Source organism: Oryx dammah, unplaced genomic scaffold, assembly GCF_014754425.2.
Source record: "Oryx dammah isolate SB20612 unplaced genomic scaffold, SCBI_Odam_1.1 HiC_scaffold_27, whole genome shotgun sequence".
NCBI classification, from domain to species: Eukaryota; Metazoa; Chordata; class Mammalia; order Artiodactyla; family Bovidae; genus Oryx; species Oryx dammah.
In genome coordinates, this window is record NW_024070211.1 from 6,239,703 (window position 1) to 6,263,649 (window position 23,947).

The following is a 23,947-nucleotide window of genomic DNA, read 5'->3' on the forward strand; positions in this document are numbered from 1 at the left end:
GAATGAACTTTTTGGAATACCCAATATTTAGATTAAGGATATACCCCTTGCCTTATGTCTCCCTTTAGGGTCAACAGCTATCTTTCATTTCCCTTAGCTATTTCAGAATCTGAGTTGGAAACCCCTCAGATGTAAATTTGTTCTTCCACAATTTACCAAAGGAACCAATGTTTCGTTTTATTGTAATTACAGAAGTACATGGAAATGGGAGAGGTGGAGATTGACTGTAACCTCTGTTGGCCAGATTTGGCCATTACAACTTTTTTCAGGGTGTTACTTTTTCCTGAGGATTTCTCTTGCTAAGTGTCAAAACTTTTAAGTACCTGAACCTAGGTGTACCTTAACTCCATTTTTGCTCTGCTGCTAGAGAACTTATGCAGACTAGAAGTGTGACAGATGGGCAGTGTTTTTGAAGATCTACCAAGCTTGTGATGATAGAATGCAACCAGAGATAGAACTAAGAGCTGTCTTTTCTTTGCGATCACTTCTTGCAGAATCAGGGACCCTGTCCAAAAAGTCGCTTGGCTTTCCCAAAATTTATTCTGCATGGGCCAGTCACATGGTCTCCCCACCCCATGACCATGTTCAGGGATGCCTCATATAATCTACAGGACCAAAACAGTCAGGATTATAATGCATTGACTGGAGTGAGACTCACCAAATTTTTCATCTTAAAGGAACCGTTTATTTGGAGACTTTTGTAGAGAGATAAATGGTTTTGAAGAATCATAAAATCTGTTTCAAGTGATAGCCTTTTTGTTTGAGTCTTTGCTAGAAAACTGTATCAGTGATTCTTTCCCAAAAGAATACATAGTTTGTTGTTTTGTGTTCTCACTGGGGTGTATTACAGAAATCCAGCTGCCATCAGACATGCTGCTAATAACGCTGGTAGTCATTTGCTAAGTTCCTTTCTCAGAATGTAACTAAGGATCTAGAATAGAATGGTCAAATTAAAATTATTGAGACTTGTATTTAAAGACTGCCAATATGTCAACATCCTTTCATAAGTATTTGTGAAACTAACAGAGTTCAGGGGTTCTCACCAAAAGGAAAGAAATGACATGAAACAGTATTTAAGGAGTGCTTAAGGTAGTCAGTTGCTAAAATTCTTTTCATTGTCTGAGTCAACTGGAACATATGTAATTAGCTTAATTTTAGAAACAGATTCAAGGTTTAAATACATCAAAAACACTTTGGTTTTCTCCCAGTCAGTATTAATTTCCTAATGGACAAATATTTTATTTACTGTTTTCCAAATAATTTCTTTAATTTCAAAGTGGAATTTTTAAATTAATGGGAAGACAATCCAGGTATCAAAGGTATCCCTGGTCTTACTGCCAACATTCCTATAACTGCTTAGCTAGCAGATACTGGATGGGGCCTTACTGTTGACTGGAGCCCTGAGTTAGAGAGGTGCACTAGGGCTGTCGTCATGCCATTCTGGTGTCAATCAGATGTGGCGGTGAGCTTTTGGTTTGGTGTTTGTTTGTTTGATTCTGTGTTGTTCTTGTTACTGTTCAGTGTTTTTGTTTTTCTCTTTTATTGAATTTTGCTTTATTCTCTGCTTTCTGACACCATCTCCCTTGACCTCCCTACCCTCCACCACCACCAAAAGTGCCTTTCTTTTGCCCATTTCTATGCCTTGACTTTCCCGTTTTAGTCTCTGTACAGTCTGTTCCTTATTTCTCTGGTGGTTGCAGCTTCTGAGCTAACAATGCTTCTGTCATGCTGTGTGTTTAAAGCCTTGATTTTACAGCTGTCTTACAAAACTAAACTTGACGTGGCTGTTGGGCTGTTATTTACAGTTTATTTCTCTCTCTGCTGCACTGGTTAAAAGGACACTGTCAAGGTATTTTTTTTCATAATTTTTCAAGTCATTTTCCTCACTGTTTACAATAACCCATTAAAAGCTTGAAACTTAAATCTTTCGCTTCCGAAGATCCTCTCCATCATACATTCACACTGGTTTGTTGTGTAGAGTTGCGCCTATATGTTGGACTGGTGCCATTTGAGTTTTTGTCATTGAAAGCGCATGTAAAAAGTCAAGTTTTTTGTGGTGATGTGGGTGGGCTAAAGGGGGAAGTGTAATGAATCAAGTGGGCTGCTCAGCAAACAGAGGGAAGAAAAAGGTCAAATTTGGTCCCTCTAACCTTGACAGTGTCCCTTTAAATATTTCTCTACCACACACCCTGGACCCCAGTTACTGAGCCTTGAAGTGCTGCGTACTTTTTCAGTATGAACTTCCCTATGTGACTGTCACTCTAGCTGCAAAGATTAAAGCTTGTCTAAAGCAAGCCATACAGTTGGCACTGGAAGAGCTTTAATCAGTACCATTTGCACACATATGTATTGGCACATTCTGCCCTATCGTAGTGGCATATGTGATCTGGCCCCCCTCTGCTATAGCATCCTCTTGCTAGGCATTTTAGAAGCCATGTATAGAAATACCACCATTTGTACTCCAGGAAAAGCAGTCCTTCACATTGCATCTGTGATCAGTTAAGACTTCATAAATATGGAGGTTTCATATTGAAAACGTAATTGTTTCCTTTTTAAAGGAGCACCAGATTTAGAATTTTTAGAATCATCTTTTGTAACATCATTGAGGGAATTAACACCAAACAAAATTTCAGCTTTGCTTTGAGCTTCTCTGTGTATGACCTGTATACACCCTTATGGCAGAAAGTGAAGAGGAACTAAACAGCCTCTTGATGAACGTGAAAGAGGAGAGTGAAAAGGTTGGCTTAAAAAGCTCAGCATTCAGAAAAATAAGATCATGGCATCTAGTCCCATCACTTCATGGGAAATAGATGGGGAAACAGTGGAAACTGTGGCAGAGTTTATTTTGGGGGGCTCCAAAGTCACTGCAGATAGTGATTGCAGCCATGAAATTAAAAGACGCTTACTCCTTGGAAGGAAAGTTATGACCAACCTAGATAGCACATTCAAAAGCAGAGACATTACTTTGCCAACAAAGGTCCGTAGTCAAGGTTATGGTTTTTTCAGTGGTCATGTATGGATGTGAGAGTTGGACTGTGAAGAAAGCTGAGCGCCGAAGAATTGATGCTTCTGAACTGTGGTGTTGGAGAAGGCTCTTGAGAGTCCCTTGGACTGCAAGGAGATCCAACCAGTCCTTTCTAAAGGAGATCAGTCCTAGGTGTTCTTTGGAAGCACTGATGCTAAAGCTGAAACTCCAATACTTTGGCCACGTGATGCAAAGAGTTGACTCATTGGAAAAGACTCTGATGCTGGGAGGGATTGGGGGCAGGAGGAAAAGGTGACAACGGAGGATGAGATGGCTGGATGGCATCACTGACTCGATGGACATGAGTTTGAGTGAACTCCGGGAGATGGTGATAGACAGGGAGGCCTGGCGTGCTGCGATTCATGGGGTCGCAGAGTCGGACACGACTGAGCAACTGAACTGAACTGAACTGACCTTCACTGTATCATGTCAATGAGGAAGAGTAACTGATGGGAAAGTAAATGAAATTCCTGACAAGAAGATCACTTCCATCAGCTCTGATAGCTGTGAAAACAGAACAAGTAGGGATGTCACCAAGAGCTCCCCTCTGTGGCTGTGGGATTGAATGGGTAGGTCAGATGTCTTTGATCCACCCAAGTCCCAGGTACCACTCTGATACATAAATGGTACCAAGCTCCAGAGCCTGATTCACAGCCTTGTTTCACAACATAAACCAGAAGATTCTCCCAGGTATCTATTTCTTAGGCTCAGGGGGATTCTCTAATTCATAAAGATTTCCTGATGTTTTCCATGTGTGATCTTTTAGAACTTGATGCTTTAAAATATTTTGATTGAGTCAGTTATAGTGTCTTTCGTATTTGCAGTTTGAAAGGAGAATTGCCATCCTTTTCCCTTTGTTTTGGTGCAGATTATACTTCTCACCATGTTCTTTTTGCTCATCTGATAGTTACTTGTGTTGGCTCATCACTGAGAGGGCAGAGGCTAGTGCTTTGAAACCATCTGTTTAATTGTGAAGGGCAAGAGTGGAGGTGTTTCAGATGAGAAGCAAGCGTTTCACTGTGATGGTCTGGTCCATAATAGTTACCTCTGTTCTTCCTCACCTTAGTGATTATTAGAACTTTCATGTTTTGTTCCTTATTACCAATTTTAGGTTGATTGTAAAGTGAAATTCCAAATTTTGAAACCCATTTCCCATCCCTAACTTATTATGGCAAGAGATGCTTTCCTTAGACATACTTTTTTCTTCTTGCTGTCCCCATGAATTCAGCAGTGGAACTGAAGATACAGTTTACTTTGGGGCTGAATTGAGCATTAGCAGACGGATTTGTGTCAGCTAACTGATGGCATCGCTAGGCAGGGCCACAGCAGGGATTTAGGAGCATGATCTTGCAGCTTAATGATCTGCTTTGCAATCTGTTCTCTTCCCCCACAGTAGTGAGCCAGACTTGGTACCTCAGTTACTCGTAGTCTTCAGAGATTGGACATTCATCCTTGAACTTAATTGGTGCCGTAAAACACTAGTACTCTGAGAATTAAGATGCTATTGTGTTCTTATTAATAGCCATGAATTGCACTTCTCTCTTCACGACTCCTACCTGAAATTGTTATCTTAGAGGGGAAGCAGATAGCTTGTTGCTCTTATTTTTTCATCCTGCCCTTATTTACAAGGTGCTGGGGTGTGTTGACAGTCCTTGTTCTCCAGGGCCTTTCCAGTGTGTTGTCTGCATGTCAGCCCCCCTAACCTCAGTGCATGTCAGCTCCAGGGCACCTTGTGCCCCACGCGACCTCACTCACCACCAGTGTGAATCCTGTGGCTGTCCATAGAGGTGGAGTTCCAGCTCTGAGGGCAGGATCATGAGAATAGGGAATATCCGGGCTGAAACATTTCATATCTCATTGAATGGAATTGACCACTTCATAGAAAAGATAGTTTGAATCATTGTCCTCAAAGGTTTCTCCTTTGAGATACATATTTTGACCTTTTAAACTGTAGAGCATTTGTGTTTTCATGGATGGTTATGTTTAGTCTTGTAAGGACCAACTCTGCCCTACTTCGAATTTTCAGGTTCCTAAAGAGAAAGATGAAATGGTAGAGCAAGAGTTTAACCGGTTGCTAGAAGCTACATCTTACCTTAGTCATCAACTGGACTTCAACGTCCTCAATAACAAGCCTGTGTCCCTTGGCCAGGCATTGGAAGTTGTCATTCAGTAAGTACTTTGATACTGCTTATTGTATTGTGGATTTCGTTTGTAGATTGCTGGGTAGTGTTTTAAGTTTCCATCAAGTCTTATTTGAGCTAGTTCTCACTTATTTTCATGTGATAGTTAAATCTAAAAATAGAGCTTTTTAAAATAAGTCCATACATGATCCTTAAGGCTCTCTCAATTGTAAAATTCATATGTTTTATGGTATTGAATTGATTGTATTAAATATAACCTACAAAATAATTTGCCATGAGCCAACTTTCTTGTTCCAAAGTGTTAGAAATTTTAGATGGCCTTGATACCATCAAATGTTTTGGATGGGCACCTTTCTTACATAGCACTGGTAGCTGTGTGAGCAAAGCACATATATTGTCTCTTCAGGTTACAAGAAAAGCATGTCAAAGATGAGCAGATTGAACATTGGAAGAAGATAGTGAAAACTCAGGAGGAACTGAAGGAACTTCTTAATAAGGTAAAGTTCTGTATTTTTATCTGTCAGTCTTTCAGTATGACATTGGTAATTGTTGCTGGGAGAAATAGATGTTTCCTGTGACAGATTGCCTTTGACTGTTGCAAAGCGGTCTAGTGCCGTCTGCTGGAGTCTAGGATGGAAGGGAGATCAGCTGTGCTGGGGTCAAGTTCCCACTGATGAGGACAGCATGTCAGTAGCCAGGATCATAATTCGCTGGCCTAAGGATTTCGCTTGAGGTACCAATATGAGGATATTCCTCAGTGGTACGAATAGGGGGCCCTTGTGTATTTCACCTTCCAGAGCCCCAGCTCCAGACTGGGAAACTGTTTGTTTCTCCCCGTCCTGCCAGCTGCAAACTTGGGGGCTTTATAATTGCAGAATCTGGGGGCATCTTTTGGCTAGGCTCTTGGCCTCTCTCTTTGACTGTGCTTCATGTCTTCATCTTGTCAAATGAAGAGGTCTCTGGCACACCTCCTTCACAAGCTGTGGTGTGGAGGACGCGAGGAGAGTGGCAGAGAGCCGACGGCCGAGCTGGTGTGGTGCTCCTAGTTTCAGGCTTTAACCTTCCCTCTGAAACCTGGAAGAACCGACTTTGGGAATGGTTCCTTAAGGTTCTTGATGTGATGATTTGACCATTTACGTTTTTAAAAACAAATCATGATAATTTGTTTCCCAAAACTGTGTTTTATTGGTCACAGTTTCTTTTGCCTGGTAGTTGAATTTTGAATTTATTTTTATTTGGGGGACATTGTTTTTATTAATGGGATACTCCTGGTTCTTCCATTTATTTTGGAAGACAGAGTCAATCCTGCCTGATAGTGATGTGATGCCTCTGTGTTGAGCCATGTAGGATTTTTTCCTGTTTTAAATATCATCATTTGGAAGAAGTACTTAATTCCACAGATGCAGCAGTGTAACCCTGTTTTGGTATAATAGCAGTTTAGGAGAGGAGCCAAAGTACATGCTTTGGTGATAAATTATGTCACTGTCTGCAATGTCAAATTTGTATCTTTCTCTCTTAGATGGTAAATTTAAAAGAAAAAATTAAAGAACTCCATCAGCAATACAAAGAAGCATCTGAAGTCAAACCACCCAGAGATATCACTGCTGAGTTCTTAGTGAAAAGCAAACACAGGGATCTAACCGCCCTGTGTAAGGTATGATATACATACATGCCTCGCTGATTTTATTTGGAATCCTAAGTGATAGTATAGATTGGGAGATTTTGGCCATTAGCCAGTCACAGATGCTAGAATAGTAAGAAGGGGTTTGGTACACAGGAGCCCTGGGGACGTCATGGGTTAGTTTTGTCTGCTTTTTCTGCAGAATTCCTACCTTGTTTTCACAGTCAGTTTAGCCCTCTGTGATAGTTTATCCGTGACAGTTTAGAGTAATGTCAATGAAGGTGGACTTCAGAGTTATTGGAGTCAGACTATCTGGTTGAAATCAACTTAGTATCTCCTAGCCATGTGATCTTAGACTCCTTAGTGACGTGGTGTTAAGTACTACCTTACTTGTAGAGGGATCTGAAGGGCTTGTTCATACTAGGGACACAGTAAATGCATGAGAAGTGGTAGTCACTATTTCTTTTTAATCCTTATTGTGTAGCATACTACTGTGTTTCTTCTTCATCCTCCTCCCCCACCACACCCCCCTGTTATGTTGCAACTTGTCTCCAAGAACAACTATCCCTGCACCCTGACCGAGCCTTGGGCCAAGGCACACTTGTAATTGACCTGAACGGGGGCGTGGTGCAGGCCTAACCCTCTGTGGTGCAAATAACTAGGTGCCTCTCTGACTCATCCCGACCAACCCGGTTCTCTCAATTCCATCAGGAATATGATGAATTAGCTGAGACACAAGGAAAACTAGAAGAAAAACTTCAAGAGTTGGAAGCCAATCCCCCAAGGTAAATAAATGCTACAACAGATAGCTTTTACTCTTCTCTCCATTAAATTTAGAAGGAAGATTACAAAGACCCTGGCCTTCTATGTATGTTCAGTGAATGCATTGTAGATTATTTCATGAATGGAAAGTGTCTGTGCATATAGGACTGCTTGTCAGGGTCCTTAATACTCTGTTCTTATATGGTAATATGTAAGAGTGTCCTAGATACTTAAATCAAGGTATCTTTTTAAAAATGATAGCTTTTTCCCATAAGATTTGATATCTGAATGAACATTGTCTTTGAGTGAGGTAGAAAGTGGTATTGCTTGAAATTTCAAAATTCTGGGGATCAGAAAAGTGTTACCCTTAATTTCTGTTGGATTTTTGACAATGTACCCTTACATGGTGACTAGTGCTCCGTGTGGCATCTGGCATCCACATACATCTGCTCTTTTCTCTAGTCAAGGATACCACCCGTCTTGCTTTTTAAAAAAATGCTTTATTCAGAATATAAAACAACAAAAAAATGGATACAAGTAAGCTTTCATAATGCAAGGTAAATAGTATAAAGAAGACTTTTTTCCCCAAACTAATTTTTTTATCCAAATTACTGTTAGGCCTTTGCTTTATGTAGGAAGCTTGGCACTCCTTCTAGGCACTAGCAATAAAGGGTTTAATAAGACAGATGAGATCCTGTTTTTTGACTTAGAATTTCTTCACATAAGGCGTAGTCCCACTGAAATCATCAACATTAGCCCATTGAGAATGGTAGTAATGCCCTTTAGTAACTTTGAGCTCCTTCGTTCTCATTTTGCAGTGATGTATATCTCTCATCAAGAGACAGACAGATACTTGATTGGCATTTTGCAAATCTTGAATTCGCTAATGCCACACCTCTCTCTACACTCTCCCTTAAGCACTGGGATCAGGTAAAAATTCCTTTGTCTTGTATTTTATTGCACATGTCTCTGAGAGGGCTCCTAAGAGAAACTGTTAATTTATCTGTATGTATGTTTTTAAACAGCTTTAGTTAGTTATAATGTATATACAATAAAACCTATTTTAAGTGAGCAGTTTGATATTTTGCCACACTTAAATAATTATGAACCACCGCCACATTTAAGATATAGAATGTTTCTGTCATCTTGAAAAGTTCTCTCTCGCCCCTTTGCAGTCAATCCCCAGCCCTTCAGCTCCTGGCCCTGCACAACCACCGATTTGCTGTCTATGGTTATAGTTTTGCTTTTCCTAGAATTACATGTAACTTGAACCACACAGTACATGATTGCACCGTCCGTAGCCTTTTGTGTGTGGCTTTTCATTTGGATTCATTGTTGTTGGATGTTTCGGTAGTTTGTTCCTTTTGTTGTTTAGTAATATTCATATCCATTGAATGGATATGCCTCAGAATGTATCCAGTCACTGGTACATTGTTGGACGTTTAGGTTGTTTCGTTTTTGGCTGTAAATAATTGAAGCTACTATGATGTTCATGTCTTTCTCTTGGGTGAATATCTAGAAGTAGAACTTTCACTGTGGGCAGCAGATGTTTAAAGTGTTTCCAGACCACATTCTCATCAGTAGTGTGCGTAAGTTCTGTTGCTCCACACCCTCACCAGTACTGGATACTCTGCCAGCTTTAAATTTTTTAACTGTTTTAATGATTGGTTAGTAATTTTTCATTGTGGTTTTAATTTGCACTTCTTTGATGACCAGTAAAGTGAAGCATCTTTTCATGTGCTTATTGGCCATTCATATGTCAGTTATTTGGTGAAAAGGCTGTTAGATCTCTTGCCTACTTTTAAAAAATCTTGTTTCTTCTCTTGTAAGAGTTCATTATGTTCTTCAAATCCTGGATATAATTCTTTTGTCAGATTTATGATTTGAAAATTCTTTCTTCCAGTCTGCAGCTTGCATTTTCCTTTTCTAAGTGATATCTTTCAAAGAGGAATATTTTTAATTTTATAAAGTCCTATTTGTCAACTCTTTCTTTTAGGCTAGGTGCTTTTTGTATCCTGAAAAATCTTTGTCTAAACCAGGACTGCAAAGATTTTCTATTTTCTTCCTGAAGTTTTATGAATTTAGCTCTTATGTTAGGTCTATGACTCATTTTCAGTTAATTTTTGTATACAGTGAGAGGTGAGGGTAGTTCATAGTTTTCTATGTGGTTATCTTACAGTCTCGCACCATCTTCTTTCTTCATTTGTCTGTCACGTTTGTGGAAAATCCGTTCTTCCGTTCAGCAGCTGCCTCTCGACGTGCCACTGTCTCACTGTCCTGACGACGGTTGCTTTATAGGACATTTTGAAATCAAGTAGAATAAGTTCTTCACCTTCGTTCTTTTTTGAAAGTGTTTTGACTGGTTCAGATCCCTCAACTGCAAATCGGCACTTGCCATCTGCCTCTACAAGGATTAAATCTTGTGCTGCTGCAGCTAATTTTCAACACCCTCTGAAAGGAGTTTAGGGCAGAGAGCAGAAATGAGGCGCTCTGTGCTCTGGGGAAAGCTGGCAGAACAGGTCTTCAGATAGTGAGATATTTTCCGGAGCTGATTAGCCTGCCTCTTGTATCTCTGGGATTCCCAGATGGCTCAGAGCTAAAGAGTCCGCCTGCCAGTGCAGGTGACACAGTGGACGTGGGTTCGATCCCTGGGTCAGGAAGGTCCCCTGGAGGAGGAAATGGCAGCCCACTCCAGTATTCTTGCCAGGAAAATCCCATGAACAGAGGAGCCTGGCGGGCTACAGTCTGTGGGGTCCTCGAGAGTCAGACACAACTGAGCACGCATGTACACGTGAATCTTCTCGTATCTGGAAGAGCACTGAAGTGCTTCGTGGTGACGTCTGCTTCTTGGGACTCCCAGTAACGAGACCAGCAGTAACCTTCTGCAAAAAATAGGCGCTTTGATTGCCTGTGCTCCCCAGTATGTGCCGGCTTTCCTCCCTGCCTCTCTGGAGCAGTTTCTCAGAGCTGTCTGAAATGCTGCCTCCCTGACTATAATCCTCATTTTGCCTCAGATAAAACTTGCAACTTGTGCATTTTTTAAGTTGACACCTCTGTAAAATTTTAGAACCAGCTTATCAGTTTCTACAAAAATTACCTTCTACGATTGTCATCTTAACAATAGTGAGTCTTCAAATCCTTGAACATGGTCTATCTCCCCATTTATTTAGGTTTTCTTTAATTTATCTCAGCAGTATTTTATAGTTCTCAGTGTACCAGTCTTATATATCTTTTGTTAAGTTATTTTTAGGTGTTTTCAGTGTGATTTACTCTTGAACTTGTGACAAATCACAGCATTTCTTAGATGTTGATGAACCAGTCTCTAAATCTGAGACTTAAGATTGTATAGGAGTAAATATTGTATCTTACCTACATATTTGCATTTTTATTATGCATTTTCCTAGTAAAATTATTTTGACTTCCTCATCTTGAGAGCATGTCCTCGTATTCTTTAGAATTTGAGTTATGGTAAGGATTGGACTTGTTAGTGGTACATATCTTGCAGAATTTCCAGTTTCCCTGTGTTTTTTCATGTAAATATTGGATCACTCCTATCCTAGTCACTGATCTATCATTTGACGTTTTGCTGTATATTCAAGTTTGAATGTAGGTGATGATCCATATGGAGAGCAAATGAGTCAGTCACTTAAGTGTAGTGAGTGTTCTGTTGCCAACCCAGTATATTTTTATCTAATTCCTAAGAATTGTGGTATGTTTTTCCCAGAAGTTTAATGAAAGTAGAAATATCAAATAACCTTCAAAAGGTTTTCTATTTGGAAGATTTTTCAGTACGTTCAGAGACATGAAATCATTTTGGGAATTCTTCTAGGCCAAATCTTGACTCTGTGGATTATCTTGGGCGAGTCTTTGTCATCTTATATTGCCTTCGTCTAGTTTGACCAACTTTAGTTTTGGAAGTTTTCCTCGATTTTAAAACTTGTACGTTTAGAGCATGAAAACTGATTTTGCTGTTATGTAGCAGAAAATGTAATTAGGATGGTGATCCTGATGTCCTGCCAAATCTGTAGTGCAGGCAAAAGCGATAAACTGTTGTGGTAGCTAATTATCTGAACTTACTGAATCAGCTTTCTTCCCTTTCCTGCCCTCTAGAGGCAGTCTGAGCTTGGTGGTGTAGGGCTTTGATGTTAGAAAGTCTGTCTCAGGAAAAAAGAAACTGCCCTAATTTCACTGCCCAGAGTTAGGCATACGTGACATTTTGGCTTTTTTTCCCTTTTCCCTTCAGTTTCCTGGGGCAGCCGTAGTTGAAGACTGAGGGATTGTCCTTTAATTTCTGTCTTAGAATATTGACTTTTCACAAGCTTGTGTTTTTTCAGTGTTGTTTTTTAGGACTCAGTACAGATGACATCAGTTAGACTAAGAAAGTGTGAAAGAATGCCCTTTTCTGTCCTCTTTAGGATGATGACTTTGAGTTTACTGGCAGCCACCTGACAGTGAGGAATGGCTACTCATGTGTGCCTGTGGCTTTAGCAGAAGGCCTGGACATTAAACTGAATACTGCGGTTCGGCAGGTTCGCTACACGGCTTCAGGTACGTCTTTACTAGTAAGATAAATCTCTTACTCTAAAATACAGTACTGATCTTCTGTTGAGTTTGACCTACTGAAAAAATATTAGTTACTTTTCCTGATAGAATGTTTTATAAGCTATGATTCCTGAATTTAAATTTTTTCATTTACAAAAGTATTGAGCCAGTAGAGCCTTTAGAGGTTCTGACCCCATCATAGTACAGACGAGAAAATGGGGCAGTTTTCAGAGTCTCCAGGTGAATGGATTAGCAGTTAGCATGAATCTGTTTATTACTGTTGTTCAGTTGCTAAGTCATGTCTGTTTGCGACCCCATGGACTGTGGCATTCCAGGCTTCCTTGACCACTGTCTTCTGGAGTCTGCTCAAGGTCTTGGCCATTGAGTCAATGATGCTACCTAACCATCTCATCCTCTGCTGCCCTCTGCTCCTTTTGCCCTCAATCTTTCCCATCATCAGGGTCTTTTCCAGTGAGTCAGCTCTTTGCATCAGTTGGCCAAAGTATTAGAGCTTCAGAACCTTTAGCATCAGTCCTTCTAATGAATATTTAGGGTTGATTTCGTTTAAGATTTACGGAAATTAGTTTGGTATTCAGATCCAGTGAGTTTGGATCTAATTTTGCTAAGTAGATTCCTAAATACCAGGAATTGGGCCCCAGGCTCCATTGAGAGCCACCCCTTGGGTTTTCACCATCTGCATCTTCGTCTTTAGCTTTTCCTGTTCAGGTGGGCTAACTGCTTAGGCTGGTTTCTCGTTTTGGGAGCAGTTTTGCTGATAGGTTGACCTCAGAGCCTGAACTGCCCTTTGATTCCTATGGCAGTGGTCTCTCTGCTCATGTTGCTGCTTTCAGGATACATTGCATTTGGAGTGCAGAGAACCCATCATTCCAGCCACTTTTGGAATTTGCTTGAATACCTTAGAAAAGCTTGTGGACCCCCCTCTGTATGGACTCTCAGGACAAGTGGAGATGTGGCCACCAGTCTTGCCCTCCATGGCCCCTTTTCTAGAGTTGCTAAGATCACCACAGATTATTATTATTATTTTTTTTTTACAACAAATGAAAGTTTTCCATTTAGTTTTCTCTTCAGAGGCAGCTTCTAGCTAATGGTGTTAAGATCTGCAGCCTTTAGATAGCCATTTGCAGGCAGGTGGAGAACAGTGAAACTAGTGTTTTGTGTCATTTTTCTTAATTCTGCAGCCACAGAAAATGGGCGTGTATGGAGCACTCATTCTTAGTTTGAGCTGTTTGTGTATTTTTTGGAAATTATGTGAAGAGGCATTCATTGAGGAAAAAATTGAACACAGTTGAGAGAAAATTATATTAACCAACTTAGAGTACCTTTTCTGTGGTTAGCTTTGAGCTCACTCACATCCTGGCAAGCTTAAGCATCACGTCCTGGTGCACCTCAAGAACAGCACACTCTGGCTACAGGCTGCATCCCCTAGACCTGCACAACAGTCCTCTGTCTGCTGGCGCCACTCGCCTCTTGGTCCTCAGGCGCTCCATATCTGCAGTGGAGAGGCATTGCTTCTCCCGGAACAGGCATTTTACTCTTAATTTTGGTCTAAATTTACAAAACTTGGTAAATGATAAGGTCTTGTTAGTACAGAAGAGCACTAGGGTCAGTCAAGAAGGTGTGGGGTGGTATCGTGGTGAAGCTCGAGGACTCTGAAGTTGACTGTTGGGTTTGAATCCTGGCACTTGTTACCTATATGGCTTCAGACAAGTTACTTCACTTCTGCCTCAGTTTTCTTTTGTGAAAAATGAGTAGAACTGACTTCATAGACAGGTAGTCAGAGCCGCCTGAGACTGCATGTGGAGTCTGCTGTGCACGAAGCGGTAAGTGCCCTAGTCAGTCTCATCCTATCGCCAAGAAAGCCTTCTCCCTCCATCCTCTCTAGGCTGTGAAGTGATAGCTGTGAATACCCGCTCCACAAGCCAGACCTTCATCTATAAGTGTGACGCGGTCCTCTGTACCCTTCCCTTGGGTGTCTTGAAGCAGCAGCCACCAGCTGTTCAGTTTGTGCCACCTCTTCCTGAGTGGAAAACATCTGCAGTCCAACGGATGGGATTCGGCAACCTCAACAAGGTAACTGGGCACCTCTCTACAGTCCCAGGGTGCAAGGACCACTCTGATGTCAGGGTGAGGGCTGTCCGTTCTTTCCCTTTACCTCCTAATTACATATGAAAGTATCCACGAGGACTGTCTTCTGAGGTCACCCTCAAACCCAGGCCTAGAAAAAGAGAGCACTACAGGCCCTCCTGAGTAGTTATTAATAATAGGGATTTCTAAACTTATATTGAGAATAGATTAGAGGAAACTTTCTGAGGAAGAAGTACTTCCCTGTTGAGACACAGCTGTGCTCAAAGCCCTGTTCTCTGGGTTCCATCACCAGCTCATGTGCTTCTCTCTTACGACAGGTTGTGTTATGTTTTGACCGGGTGTTCTGGGACCCGAGTGTCAATTTGTTCGGCCATGTTGGCAGCACAACTGCAAGCAGGGGTGAGCTCTTCCTCTTCTGGAACCTCTATAAAGGTAACTGCTTTCTAGTTTTCATCTTTTCACATCCTTCTAGGAAGAGAGAATTAGTAATATTATACTTGCCTTCAAGGAGGGCACAACTTAGTGGGAAGTCTATATAGTAAGGAGGCAGGCAGTCTCAGAATGGGGCGGTAAGTAGAGGCGGGGCAGAGTGCGAGCCCAGGCGCTGCAGAAGAAAACATAGGAGGAGGACTCCGCTCAGCCAGGGGCCAGCCCCAGGAAAGCTTCTGGGAAAGGAGAACTTGAATTCCTCATTCTCAGACTTTTGTATCTGACCTACCCCTGAATCTTTGATCACTTCTTGTTTTATATTCTTATGGAATTGGGTTGCTCTTAGCTTTATATAGAACTTTTTTAAAAAAGGAAAGAAAAATATATTTAGATATACTACCTCATTCTAAGAAAAAGGTGTAAGACACTCTATGCAGCAGTTTCAGGAGGCCTGGCCTTGACAGTGCAGACACATGGATTAACCAGTTTGACTGGCACCCTGGTTCTTGCCATCACTCCTTACTGCCTGACACCGAAGCATCCTGCCCGTGGCCACCGTTCAGCCTTCATTTGCTCCCTGGGCATGGCGCTTCCAACGACTGCTGAATGCTCTCTCTTTCCCACTGCCCACCTCCCAGTCCAAGCCACTCTTAACTGTGCATACCTGTCCAATCACCAGTAACCACTGACTGCTATCCCCGCTTCTTTCTTTTGATGGTTTTCATTTTCATGGCCAGCATGAAGGGTAATTAATCTAACGCTTCTTTTCTGTCAGCTTCCTCATTGTCCATCCCCTCCCCAGCCTCCAGGCACACTTGTCTGCTCCCCCTGGAACCCTGAAATGCACCATCCTGTCTACTACTTCTGCACTGTACTGGGGCCTCTGTGTTGTACTGGGGCCTGGGCCTGAGGTGCTTTTCTTTTTCTCCTTTTCTTTCTTGCCCAGCCTGGCATAGTCCACCCAGCCTTCAGTCTTGACCTAAATGGCTCTTTCAAAGAGACCTTCCAGGACACATCTGTCCCCACTGCCTCAAATGTAAATTATTTCCTGTGTTCTTTTCTCTCTAGTCTGTGTTTTAGTAGCTTTTATCATAGTTCGTAATTATGTATCTTGATTTTTTTGTTGCTCTTTGGGGTCTATAGTTTTTATATCCCCAGCATCTAATACTGTGCCTATCACGTAGCCTGTTGCACACAGAGCCATGAAATGGGTGAGGAAAGGTAATGGTGAGTATGGAAGGGCCTCGGATTAGCCTGTTGCACACAGAGCCATGAAATGGGTGAGGAGAGGTAATGGTGAGTATGGAAGGGCCTCAGATGACAGCTAAGAGGCTGCAGCCCTGGTCATGGAGATATCTTGAAGGATTCTGTGCCTAAATAAAGGGACACTTGTTAGCAGGGTCTGAAGTGTGTCTTCAGGACTTCAGTATTCTGCCAGGTTATATGCAGTGACATACCTGAGTCACATTTCACTCATGTGGTTTGCCAGCTCTTCAAGGGACAGGACTCAAGTTGCTAGTTCAGAAACACATCTAGCATGAGTGCTGCACATCTAGGCTGTTGGCCGCCAGATTTCAAACAGCCACGAGTAATGTGGGACCTGATAAGGAAGTACTTGGAGAAAGTCTGTAGGACTCTAGAATTGTCCTTTGTTTCTTCAGCTCCAATACTGTTGGCACTTGTGGCGGGAGAAGCTGCTGGCATCATGGAAAACATAAGCGATGATGTGATTGTCGGCCGATGCCTGGCCATCCTCAAGGGGATTTTTGGCAGCAGTGCGGTGCCCCAGGTGAGTAAGCAGGGTGGGGGCAGTCAGGGATCTGGGGCCATAAGACTACAGCAGAGTTTGATGGGTCTCCAGTCGCAGCATAGATTCTTGGTCAGGGCTGTTTCAGCCAGAATCAAGTGTGTGCTGGGTTAGTTGTGAGAACAGCCCCAGTGCATGGGCTGGGGGACTGAGAAGCCTGCTCGCTGCCTTTGTTCACGTGTGTTTTCTGATTGTCTCTACTTGTGAAATCACACTCCTCACCTGCCCCCCAACTTCCCCAACCACCTTTTAGATAAAGTGGCCAAACTCCCTTAAGTAAGTTTGAAGAGATTATTTTGATACTTTTTTCCTATTATTCTTTAAGTCCATTGAAACACTCTTATGATTCCTTTGAGATAAGGCATATTAATGCTTCATGTGAATTTTAAAATCAAAAGGGAATACAGGTCAAGTCCCAGGTAGGTCTCTGGATTCATAGCGAAGGCGCCTGGACCCTCCTCACAGCCTAAGAAGGCATTTGTGTCTTGTTTCAGAGCGGCAGCGTTCATCACTGGGCCAGCACTCGTGTCTCACTGTATCCCAACCCACCACAGCTTTCCCACCTTTCAGAAATGCATGATTTGTCCTTCATTTCCAGCAACAACTTCCACTCATATTTTTTTCTTTAGCCCAAGGAAACTGTGGTGTCTCGCTGGCGTGCTGATCCCTGGGCCCGAGGCTCCTATTCCTACGTAGCCGCAGGATCATCTGGAAACGACTACGACTTAATGGCTCAGCCAATCACTCCTGGCCCCTCGATTCCAGGTGCCCCACAGGTGAGAGACTGGCAAACTCTTATCCGAGCTTATTTGGAAACAGGCCAGTATCCCAGGATTTCGGGGTAAGAATAGTGCTACTGGTTTGGTGGTTTTGTTTTTTGTGTTTTTTTTCCTTTAATTTTTTAATTTTTTAAAAAAAGATTTTCTTCAGATTTTTAATCTGTTCTCGAACCTTTCAAGAGCAGAGGGAAAGGGAGGAGAAATATTGTGTCTGTCTGATTTGTTACTTATTGGCTTTGTCTAGTCTTTGTTCAAAATGGAAGAGTCCAAAGTATAGACCTGTTACTTTTTCCTTATTCAGATTGTGTTTTAATTGTGCCCCATTTTGTACTGGCTCATAGGATTGTTGCAGCATCCCAGTTACTTAGGGGCCTCCAGGAAATGCCCCTGAGAAGTAACCTGAGGTCTTTATGAACAGTCATGGTTTCCCAGAACCCTGTGGCGAGTGAGGTCTGCTCTAAACTGAGGGAAGTGTCCCAGAATAAGAACAAGTACTGTGTTCTCTGTGGTTCAGAGTAGGCAGGACACCACGCCCCCAGTACATGCTACATCAGGCAAAGGAAGGTCTAGAACTGGGTGTTCCCCAGAATTAAACTGATAACTAAGTCTAGGTGCATCACCCTAGAAGGCTGCACTGAGCTTTAGTGCCCTGTTTCTACTTCTCTGTGCTTTAGGGAGTTGCCTGCTAATAAGGGAGAGACCCTTTTTGGTAGGATGATGGACCAGTAATGGAACGGAGGTTAGGTTGTGAACCTTCAAAGGCCAACAGGAGTTTGGGAGTTCAAATATAATAATAAGACATATTTGCAGCCTGCTGATTTTCTCTAATTTTTTTCCTGAAATAGCCTATTCCACGACTCTTCTTTGCTGGAGAACACACAATCCGTAACTACCCGGCCACGGTCCATGGTGCTCTGCTGAGTGGGCTGCGAGAAGCAGGAAGAATTGCAGATCAGTTCTTGGGGGCCATGTACACCCTGCCTCGCCAGGCCACACCCGGCGTCCCAGCACAGCAGTCCCCGAGCATGTGAGACAGACGTGTCAAGGGAAGAAGCTGGGCTGTGTGTCTTTGGCTGCATAAGCAAAGCTCTTCTAGCAATATAGATTCCACTGAGAAACTCACCCCGCATCTGGGCTCCAGCTCAGCTGCTGAAGCAGAGCCCGTGATGGTCAGGTGGCCGAGGAGGTTGCCTCCTCTAAGTGACTTAGAACTAGGGAGGCACTTGTTCCATTAGTAGGAGAGTCTGTGTTCTTCATTAGGACTGAGGGAAGCAAGTACTGGGAGAGAACGTCTTAGTCTCTCTGTCTGTGGTGGTTTTTTATATTTTGAGAATAAAACTTCATAGAAAATCAGGACTGATTTTTGTTTCCCCTTGGGGTTAGAGTTCTATATAAAGCAGGGGTGTTACTCCTTTGAAAATGCCAACTTTATCCATGTTTAAATGAGATAAAGGAGAAAATGGTTTGGTATGATCAGAAGAAAGGACCGAGGGTTTCACATGGAAGCAAAATGCTTGTCTGTGGGGCTAGACTCGTCCACCGCCGGGACCGTGGGGGGACCATGTGCCAGGGTCATGGAGCTGCAGGTCATGCATATGGGTGTTAGGAAGCTGAATGAATTTTCAAGGTAAAACACAGGCCTTGACACAAAGTTTGGCTAGGCCTCTGGCAGACCGTTCACGCTTTATTCCCCTAGATTCCCTCCCATGGGTATATGCTAACTTTCCACGTCTCTCCAAGGTACTGATATAAAAGTTTAAGATCAAGGGTTTACATAACAGCTACACAAACTGTGGAATATTCCATTTCCTTGCTCCTTCAGCTTCTAGTGACTGTATTCCTTGGTTTGTGGCCCCTTCATTTTAAAAACATGAATAATCTCTGCTTCCATCATCACCCTATCTTGTTCTGGTCTCCCTCTTAAGATGCTTCTGATTTCATTTAAGGCCCACCCAGATCACCTCTGCTGTGTCAGAATGCTTAGGCACATTTGCAAAGTCATCCTCACCATGTAAGGTTAAAATGTTTTTACAAAAAAGGAACTACACCTGTTTCTTCCAAAGGGCTCCTAACAAACTGTGTTAACTGTAAGTGTAGGTACATAATCTGCTTCAGTAAGTTGGATTATACTCCTATTAGTCAATTCTTTCCTAAAAATAATTTAAATGAGGTTTTATCCTTAGTAAAATTTAAGGACATTATAGTCAGACTGGAAGGTGGAGATGGAGAGGGCATTTTCCCTACCTAGTTGGAATGAGTGACAACCGTGGGAAATTTGCACACCAGGATTAGGACAAGTGGTATAACCATAACGTAAAGGTGAGAACATGGAGTAGAAAGTATACTGACTTTGGAATACAACCTATATTTGACCCCTAGCTTTGCCGTGAACATCTGTTACCTCAGGGGCTTAGCTGTCTGATGTAGTGATACATGCTTTTTAAAGAGTTTGTGTTAATGACACAGGCAGCCTGGGAGATACAGATGGTGGTTTTGTGTGTATCTGATGACAGATAAGCCTAAAAGTAATGAAATAACTGCTTTATGATTCTAACTCCACTTACAAGAGTCTGAGGAAACGTCCATACCCTCAACTATGTTTCCAGTCCTTAATGACTCTGTAATTGGCTGAGTGTTTTCAGTAAAACACAGTGAAATATACTAGCTGCACCAATGCATAGCAACAGCTGTATACAGAGATGACATCAAGGAAAATGGCATCACTGACCCACACTCACACAAGAGTATGTGGAAACTAGGGAGCTTTATTGGTTACATATTGTGCTGCAGAGCCAGCAGACCGCATTAGAGCCAGAGGATACATGCAGACAGGCAGCTTCAACTATTCACATGCACCCAGGAGCCCTGAGTCATTGCTCATGGCTTTGCCCTGGTTTCCAGCGACAGGGTCTGGCCTCCTTGGTCCCGTGCTTGGAGCAGGAATGTAAGAGAAGCTGCTGCACCCAGCCTCCAAGGGGCAAGGGAGTGGCCAGAGGACCTGCCTGAGCGAGTAGGTGTAGACCGACACACTGATGTGTCCCCAGCGAGGGGGCCTATAAGGTAATAACAGTTTATTTGAGGGCTACTTCCCTAGCCCTTCCAATCTTTAAAATACAAAAAAAAAAAAAAAAAAATAGACTTTATTCTCTTAAAAATACATTCCATTCAGTACATGTTCTGAGCTGTGAAGCAGCAGGAAAATAGGGCCCCTTTCCTATGCTCTTGTCTTTGAGGCTGTGAGAACCCTGTTCCCAACCTGGGGTACTTAAAAGGGAATCCCTAAAAGCAGCTCTTCCAAAGCAGTCTTGTCAGAGTAACAATAAGCCCACACCAACAAAGGCAGCTGGGGACCCGGACACGGGGTCCCCAGTCCTTTCCTGGCGAGTGGGAGCACTTGGCACTAACCCACTGAATGTAAAGAAGTAAAACTGCCCCGAGATGTCAAGTCCAAGATCAGTACAGACGCCCCCACCCCGCAGGAGAGGATGAGGAGTTATGTGCAAGCTCGCCTGTGGCTGAGGTTGAGAGTCCTTGGCCCCACTGCAGAGCCCTTCAACCCACCCTGTAACTGTTTCCTTGCCACACGAACAGCCATGGCTTCCTTGTCCACCATCCCATCCTTTCTTTCTCTGGTGGTTCCGAGTGTCACGAGTGGTGAGACAGGCAGCAGCCGGTGGCGGAGACCCGCTCCTCGCGTGTGGCCAGCTCTGCCTCCAGCGCCCCTTCCTCCAGCTGAGCAGCTCTTGGAGTGCCAGGTTCCCCGACCCTCCTAGGAGCCCTCCCACCACCACACATCCGCCAGGAAAAGTCCGAGTCAGAGCCAGGCTGTGGAAGAGGCTGGTCGTACAAAGTGGGTATGTTGGCTGGGACAGTGGGAATATTTGGCTTGATAAGACAATTCAACTCCTAGGTCTCCCATTTGGAAGTTTCCTCCAGGACCTCTGATGGTGAGGTCTGGGGCCAGTCACACCTAGATTGCTTTTCGGAAACGGGCCTTCTAACTTTGGAATTTGAGAGCCAGCCTTGCCAGCCATTTGAAGCCCAGAGGAACTGCACCTCTAGCCTTCACTTGGTATTACAAACAGTATTTTCTGCAATGTTGAGGATGTTTAAAAATAAAATCTATTTTATAGCAGGCTCTAGAAAGTGTGCAGAATAAGGAAACAATATTTATCCTGAAATAATTGTACAATCAAACCTTATTGCACTCAGAGTTTAAGTCAGCAGCCCCAGCAAGAGGGCACCACAGCTGTCCCTCTCCCACAGAGCATTCTGGGCGGTGGCAGATTGCTGGTGCTGCTGAACTGTGGAAAGATCCAGACTTTGGCACCAGGAGCTACAGCACCAGAATCCAGGGCTCCAAACACCCAAAGAGACAAGAATTATTGGCGAGACCTTTGCAGGCATGCATGGTCTGGCACCTGTTTCCATCCGCAAAGAGCCACAGACCTAACTTCCTATAGTCTCAGTTGACTACCATAGAGGTCTGTTTCCTCTGGACTCTCAGGGTTGCTGGCCAGTGAGGAGTGGCAGGGAGGCTACAGTGAGGGGTTGCAGCCTTGAGCCAGGAAAAGCAGCAGGAAGAGATTCTGAAGATAGCGTCTTGAGCATCTGAGGCAGCGATGAGGAGAAAAGGCAAACCACATTACAACCCTTGGATTGGCAAACCTCCAGGAAATGGAAGTATGAGCAAAACACTCCTGTCCGTTAAAGTCAGGCAGGTGCTCCCGAAGCCTCCTCCAAGATCGCCAAACCTGATGCAGACGAGGGGTGAATGCTGGTTCCCACCCTGAGTGGAGGCAGAGAAGATTCGAGAAGCAATGGGAACTGGAGATACACCAAATCGTGTCATGGAAAGCACATGGCCTGCTGTGCAGCACTGGGCAAGGTTGGTGTTGGGAAGGGCCACAGAGACCATCTAATCTAACCCTTCCATTTTACAGACTGGAAAAACAGGGCCAAGGTAACTTCTCTCGAGTTTATCCTCTCGACATTAAAACACAGGAAACTGGAAAGAATAAGGCCCAGAGAAACAAAGGCAGTGGGAAGGACACATGTAAACCCATTTGGACAACACCTTCCAACAGTGATAATCACCCCACTACAGGGTGGAAACCAAACTTAAAATGCCATGTTTAGGACCCTTGGAGACCATCCATTTTAAAGAACCAATTTAATATATAGGGAAACTGAGCCCCCAAGAGGACAATGATTTGCCCAAGGTCACACAGGAGGGAAGTGTAAAGCCATGAAGAAAATAGCTTTCTCAACTTCTACTCCAATGCTATCTTTCATTATGAAGTAACAGTGTCGGCTTCATAAAGGTAGCCTTTGAAAAGGGATCCCTTTGAACTGAGAGAATGCTATAGAAAAAGCGGTGTGAAGAATATACGGTTCTTCCCCAGGGGACTGGTGTAAGCAAACTGTAATCGGTCTTTCTTTCCGTGGCTTCCTGAAAGTCTTGCTGATTTCTGAACCGTTAAGCCTGGGGCTCTCGACGGGCATGTTCACCTATCCCCCAAAGTCGGCACGACGATCGCCGGCTTGCAGCGCTCACGGGCCAGCTTCTGGTAGGATGCATCAGCCTGGTAAAGTGCGATACCTCCTCCTCGGGGGACCAGGAGGAGGGACAAAGTCCACGCGTTTTTCATGGAGCTATTGCTTTATGGAGTGACTAAAGGGAAATCGCTTCTTCCTGTCCACTCTCCCCCACGCTGGCACTTCCTAGAAGGCAGAGGATGCTGGGTCTGGGCCAGTGGAGTCTGGGAATATTCCAGAGGAGGAGATGACGCAGTCAGCCTGAGGTCTCCAGCCTCAGGAGAGGAGCAGGCCGGGCCAGCAGCACGGTGGGTGCCCAGGGAAGGAGGCACATGAGGCTCGTGTGCTCCCATGTGCCTTTGGAAGGTAAGCAGAGGGCAGGGGTTGGTGACGAGGGACGATGGCCATTCCAGTAGGTAGGGTACCCGTGTGCCAGGGGGACAAGTCAGAGAAACATCAACCTAAAGGGTAGTTCCGTAAACCCTAGAGGCAACACAGATCTCTCTCGCTGTAAAAGTCTGAGGAACTCCACAGGGGAAGAAACGGAGGCCCCGCAGATGGAGCTGATGGCTGGTGGGTGCGCAGGCCCCTTGGGCAAACGAGTGAGTTGGATACGGTGAGGATACTAAGGAATCAGAATCTTAACCACACAGAAGGGGTTGCCCTACAACACAGAACCCACAAAGGAGCTGGGAAGAGATTTGGCTGCTGTTGTGTGGTAGGGATCCAAGGGATTTTCTAGGTCTTTCCTCATTTGGGGGCCAGACTGGCCCATCCTACCTGGGGAACAGGGATGAGGAGAGAAAACTCATGCATCAGGGAAGGCGGAGCCCGGGTGAGCACGCACAGCTTGTAGTTTCTGATCCCCTCTGGCCAACTGGCAAGCAATGGGCCACAGCCGGGCTCTCTGCCACAGTCTCCCAGGCAAGACCTGAGGGCTGGCCTGGCTCCTCCTCAGGGCGGGAAGGTGGATGAGCTGAGAAGCAGGGGCAGAGGAGACGGCAGGCGTTGCCCGGCCAGCTCAGTTGTCCTCGGCACAGGGTCTGGTGGGCCGCAGCCGCTGCTCAGCCCGCGTGCGCCCGGGCTCCGGCGGCCCCTGTGTCATGGACAGTTCAGACCTCTCGAGGGAGTTGTGCAGTCGTCTGTAGACGCTGAGGGTGCAGTCGTCCCCTTCCTCCTGTGCCAACAGGACAAAAG

The 23,947-nt window shown here is 44.0% G+C and overlaps 2 protein-coding genes across 6 annotated transcripts in view; one reads left to right on the forward strand and one right to left on the reverse strand.

The window, feature by feature from the left end:
• KDM1A (lysine demethylase 1A) overlaps positions 1 to 18,568 on the forward strand; it is a 63,551-nt gene extending 44,983 nt beyond the window's left edge. The window contains exons 10-20 of one of the 2 annotated variants that reach the window (XM_040229558.1): positions 5,052 to 5,194; positions 5,573 to 5,663; positions 6,686 to 6,820; positions 7,499 to 7,572; positions 8,368 to 8,479; positions 11,965 to 12,097; positions 13,995 to 14,182; positions 14,515 to 14,629; positions 16,288 to 16,415; positions 17,063 to 17,209; positions 18,058 to 18,568. In XM_040229558.1, coding sequence (XP_040085492.1) covers positions 5,052 to 5,194; positions 5,573 to 5,663; positions 6,686 to 6,820; positions 7,499 to 7,572; positions 8,368 to 8,479; positions 11,965 to 12,097; positions 13,995 to 14,182; positions 14,515 to 14,629; positions 16,288 to 16,415; positions 17,063 to 17,209; positions 18,058 to 18,243 — 1,452 coding nt within the window. In that variant the 3' untranslated portion in view covers positions 18,244 to 18,568. The remainder of the gene's footprint in view (positions 1 to 5,051; positions 5,195 to 5,572; positions 5,664 to 6,685; positions 6,821 to 7,498; positions 7,573 to 8,367; positions 8,480 to 11,964; positions 12,098 to 13,994; positions 14,183 to 14,514; positions 14,630 to 16,287; positions 16,416 to 17,062; positions 17,210 to 18,057) is intronic. The other variant, XM_040229559.1, reaches the window with a different exon arrangement.
• A 1,389-nt stretch (positions 18,569 to 19,957) lies between these two features.
• The window catches only part of LUZP1 (leucine zipper protein 1), a 95,862-nt gene continuing 91,872 nt past the window's right edge, over positions 19,958 to 23,947 (reverse strand). For all 4 annotated transcript variants that reach the window (XM_040229556.1, XM_040229554.1, XM_040229555.1 and 1 more), the window contains one exon: positions 19,958 to 23,927. In XM_040229556.1, the coding sequence (XP_040085490.1) occupies positions 23,772 to 23,927 (156 nt within the window). In that variant the 3' untranslated portion in view covers positions 19,958 to 23,771. The remainder of the gene's footprint in view (positions 23,928 to 23,947) is intronic.